At 44.0% G+C, this 3,494-nt stretch overlaps 1 protein-coding gene across 1 annotated transcript; it reads left to right on the forward strand.

Annotated features, from left to right (window-relative positions):
- Positions 1 to 476: 476 nt before the first annotated feature.
- LOC105570834 lies at positions 477 to 3,068 on the forward strand. Its single transcript, XM_012028285.1, has 3 exons — positions 477 to 852; positions 950 to 2,109; positions 2,166 to 3,068. The coding sequence occupies exons 1-3, from the start codon at positions 477 to 479 to the stop codon at positions 3,066 to 3,068; spliced, it is 2,439 nt and encodes an 812-aa protein (XP_011883675.1).
- Positions 3,069 to 3,494: the final 426 nt, after the last annotated feature.

Genomic DNA, 3,494 nt, shown 5'->3' on the forward strand with positions numbered 1-3,494 from the left:
CGTAATGGAACATACTGCGTATGTTCGTATAGAAGTTCGTGAATATACCACGTACATTCTATGCGAATATTCATAGCACATTTACAACATTCCATAAACATTCGTAGCACATACGCTGCTAATATTCCACGTATATTCAGTAAGAATATCCGTAGAAAGTTCCATGTGTACATTCCACGTACATTCTGTAAGAATATTCATAGAACATTCAGAATATGCCATGTAGACACTCAGGGAACATTTAATGCGAATATTCCCTGGGCATTCTGTGTGAATGTTCATAGAATATGAAGAACATTCTAGAAACATTCATGGCACATCCATGCGAATATTCCTGAGAGAGAACATTCGAATCATATACAAACATTCATGGAACATTCGGTGCTATCTGGGAATTAACAACAGATCCAGAAGTCCTCCAGGCTATCAGGGGTTACCATATACTTTTTGTTTCCGCCCCTCCTTCTCGTGTGCACATGCGGGAACCTTCTTTTTCCCCGGAGGTTGCAAAGGCGTGTGATGAGGAGATTTTACGCTTACTAAGTAAGGGAGCTATAATAGCTACGGCTCCTTCCGAGAACCAGTTCTTATCCAGTTTTTTCTTGGTTCCGAAACCCTCAGGAGGTATGCGTTTCATATTGAACCTCAAAGACCTTAACCTTTATCTCAGTCCACAGCATTTTCAATTGGAGGACTGGCGAACGGTAGTCCAACTCATGATTCCAGGATCCTGGATGGTGACTCTAGATCTGGAAGACGCCTATCTTTTACTGCCTATAGCACAGGAATATCGTCATTTCCTTCGGTTTCAGTGGAAAGAGATTGTCTACGAGTTTACAGTTCTACCCTTTGGTTTGTCCACGGCACCCTATACATTCACCAAAATTCTACGCCCAGTAGTGGCTCATATATCTGAGAGCAGAAGAGTACTGCTCCGTTATCTATCTAGATGATCTCCTCCTTTTTGGTCTCTCAGAACAGAATTGTTTACGCAATCTAAGAGCTTCCATGGACTTGCTATCGTCGCTCGGATTTCTCCTGAACTACAAGAAATCTCAGCTAATTCCAGCACAAAGGTGTAAATATCTGGGTTTTATCTTCGACTCAGTGCAACAGTCTGTTGCGATTCCACAGAAGCGGCGCAGGAATCTACTCAGATTAATGTTGAGTATCTCGAATAAACGCAAATGCCAAATCCGAAGCTTCGCACGCATGATTGGATCTCTGATTTCAGTCTGTCCCGCAGTTCAATATGGCCTTTTATATACCAAGGCCTTGGAAAGAACAAAATTACGAGCTTTGGCATACTCCAGAGATAGTTATTCGGCCACTATGGATATTCAGTTCTACCTCACTGAGGATTTTCAGTGGTGGATTAGGGTTTTTCAAACCCAAAACAAGCTAATTTCATCCGTTCCAGGGTGGCAGCTCGTGAAATTTTCTCGGACGCTTCTCTATCGGGGTGGGGGGGCTTCCTGTGGGAAACTCCGCACCCATGGATGGTGGTCCGCAGAAGAGAAAACTAGCCATATAAATTTGTTAGAGTTTAGGGCCGCCTTCTACGCTCTTCAATGCTTTGCACCAGACTTGCGGGACTGCGATGTTCTTCTCAGAATAGATAATACAACGGCTATTGCCTGTATTAATCGCTTTGGTTCCGTCCAATATCCTTATTTATTTGCTATAGCTAGACAGATCTGGACCTGGTGCGAAAATCGCAACCTTATGGTTTTCGCGTCTTACATCGCTTCTATCGAAAATACGATCGCAGATCAGGAATCCAGAGTTATCAGCGCGGATACAGAATGGTCTCTATCAGAGGATGCTTTTCATCGTTTGTCACTAGAATTTGGTCCTTTTGACCTTGACCTTTTCGCTTCAATCATCAATGCGAAATGCACGGCCTACGTATCTTGGTTCCCAGATCCGGGCGCCATAGCAATCGACGCTTTTACACTCTCGTGGGCTGACACAAAGTTCTTCGCTTTTCCCCCTTTCATCCTTTTACCTCGAGTTCTCAGGAAGATCTTAAATGACCAAGCGCAAGGAGTCGTGGTGGTACCATGGTGGCCATCACAGTCCTGGTTCCCACTATTCCACCGCCTTCTGGTTGGAAAACCTGTGATTTTTTAACCAGCCTACAATCTCCTCTCTTCTCCTTTCAGAGATTGTCACCCTGCTTGGAGGACCCTTTCCCTGGCGGCAGGACTCTTATCAGGCAGGCCTTTACTAACCGCGGAGTACCTCCAGGAGCAATAGAGGCTACACTGGCTTCCTTGTCAGAGGCAACAATCAAGCAATACTCTAAACCCCTGAGAGACTGGTGGTTTTTCTGCCAGAGGTCAACTGTCTCTCTCTGGTCACCAGACCCTACACAATTCCTTAATTTTCTATCGCAAGAACTTAAGCAGACAAGGTCATATTCTGTTAGCAACACCATGCGATCGGCGATTTCGTTAATTTCGGACAATGAGATCGGAAACCATACACTAATTAGGCGTTTTTGTAAGGGAGTGGGGGTTCTTAAACCCCCTCGGCCGAAATATGATTACGTTTGGGATCCGACCCCTGTGTTAGCTAAGCTGGCTTCATTTTATCCACACGATACTTTACCGCTTAAGGTACTTTCGAAAAAATTGGTCCTCCTCCTCGCCCTCGGCACGGGTCAGCGAGTGCAAACACTCGCATCGTTCAGGATTTCGCAAATTTTATTTAATGATAAGCTCATTATCCGCATCCCGGATAGACTCAAAACGTCTGCTCCTGGACGTTCTCAACCGTTGTTTTGTTTTTCTCCATTTGCGGGAAATGAAAATCTCTGTATTTTTAGTTTAATGAAGACCTATATAGAAGTTACCAAAGACCTTCGTTCATCTTCCGGCGATAAATTATTCGTCTCTTGCACGAAGCCTTATAGGGCAGTAGGCCCACAGACCATTAGCCGTTGGATACGATCAGGTCTGGAGGAATGTGGAGTGAGGACCGATTTGTTTACAGCGCATAGTATTTACAAGGCACGCCTCTACCTCGTCAGCGGCTCAGAAAGGTGTCTCTTTAGACTTAATTAAGCGCGCAGCCGGATGGTCGGATCAATCGCGCGTCTTTGCAAAATTTTACAATCGCCCCATAATAAATCCAGAGGATTTCTCTGATAGTGTTCTAAGACCGTGAACAGGTTCTCTCCTAGGTTTAGCTTCGATTAAGCTTGCGTGCGCGGGTCTTAGGTTTTGGACAACATACGAATGTCAACCTCAGACTTAGCTATAATACATTTATTCCTGCTTATAGGTTTTTTCTTTTCTCGTCATAGGACACCTGCCGCTAATCCCGCTAATATTTTTTAGTTGACATTATATTCATGTACTGGTGTATCATTAATTTTGGCGATTTCACAACTGTTTTTTCTTTTTTTAATCATCCCCTGTAGTCAGGGGTGATCTTAGTAAAGGTTCATACGATAATTAATCTGTCAGTGAAATTCTTTCCCATACCAG

This window comes from Vollenhovia emeryi, unplaced genomic scaffold (assembly GCF_000949405.1).
Source record: "Vollenhovia emeryi isolate VEMERY1.0 unplaced genomic scaffold, V.emery_V1.0 DF941747.1, whole genome shotgun sequence".
NCBI lineage: Eukaryota > Metazoa > Arthropoda > Insecta > Hymenoptera > Formicidae > Vollenhovia > Vollenhovia emeryi.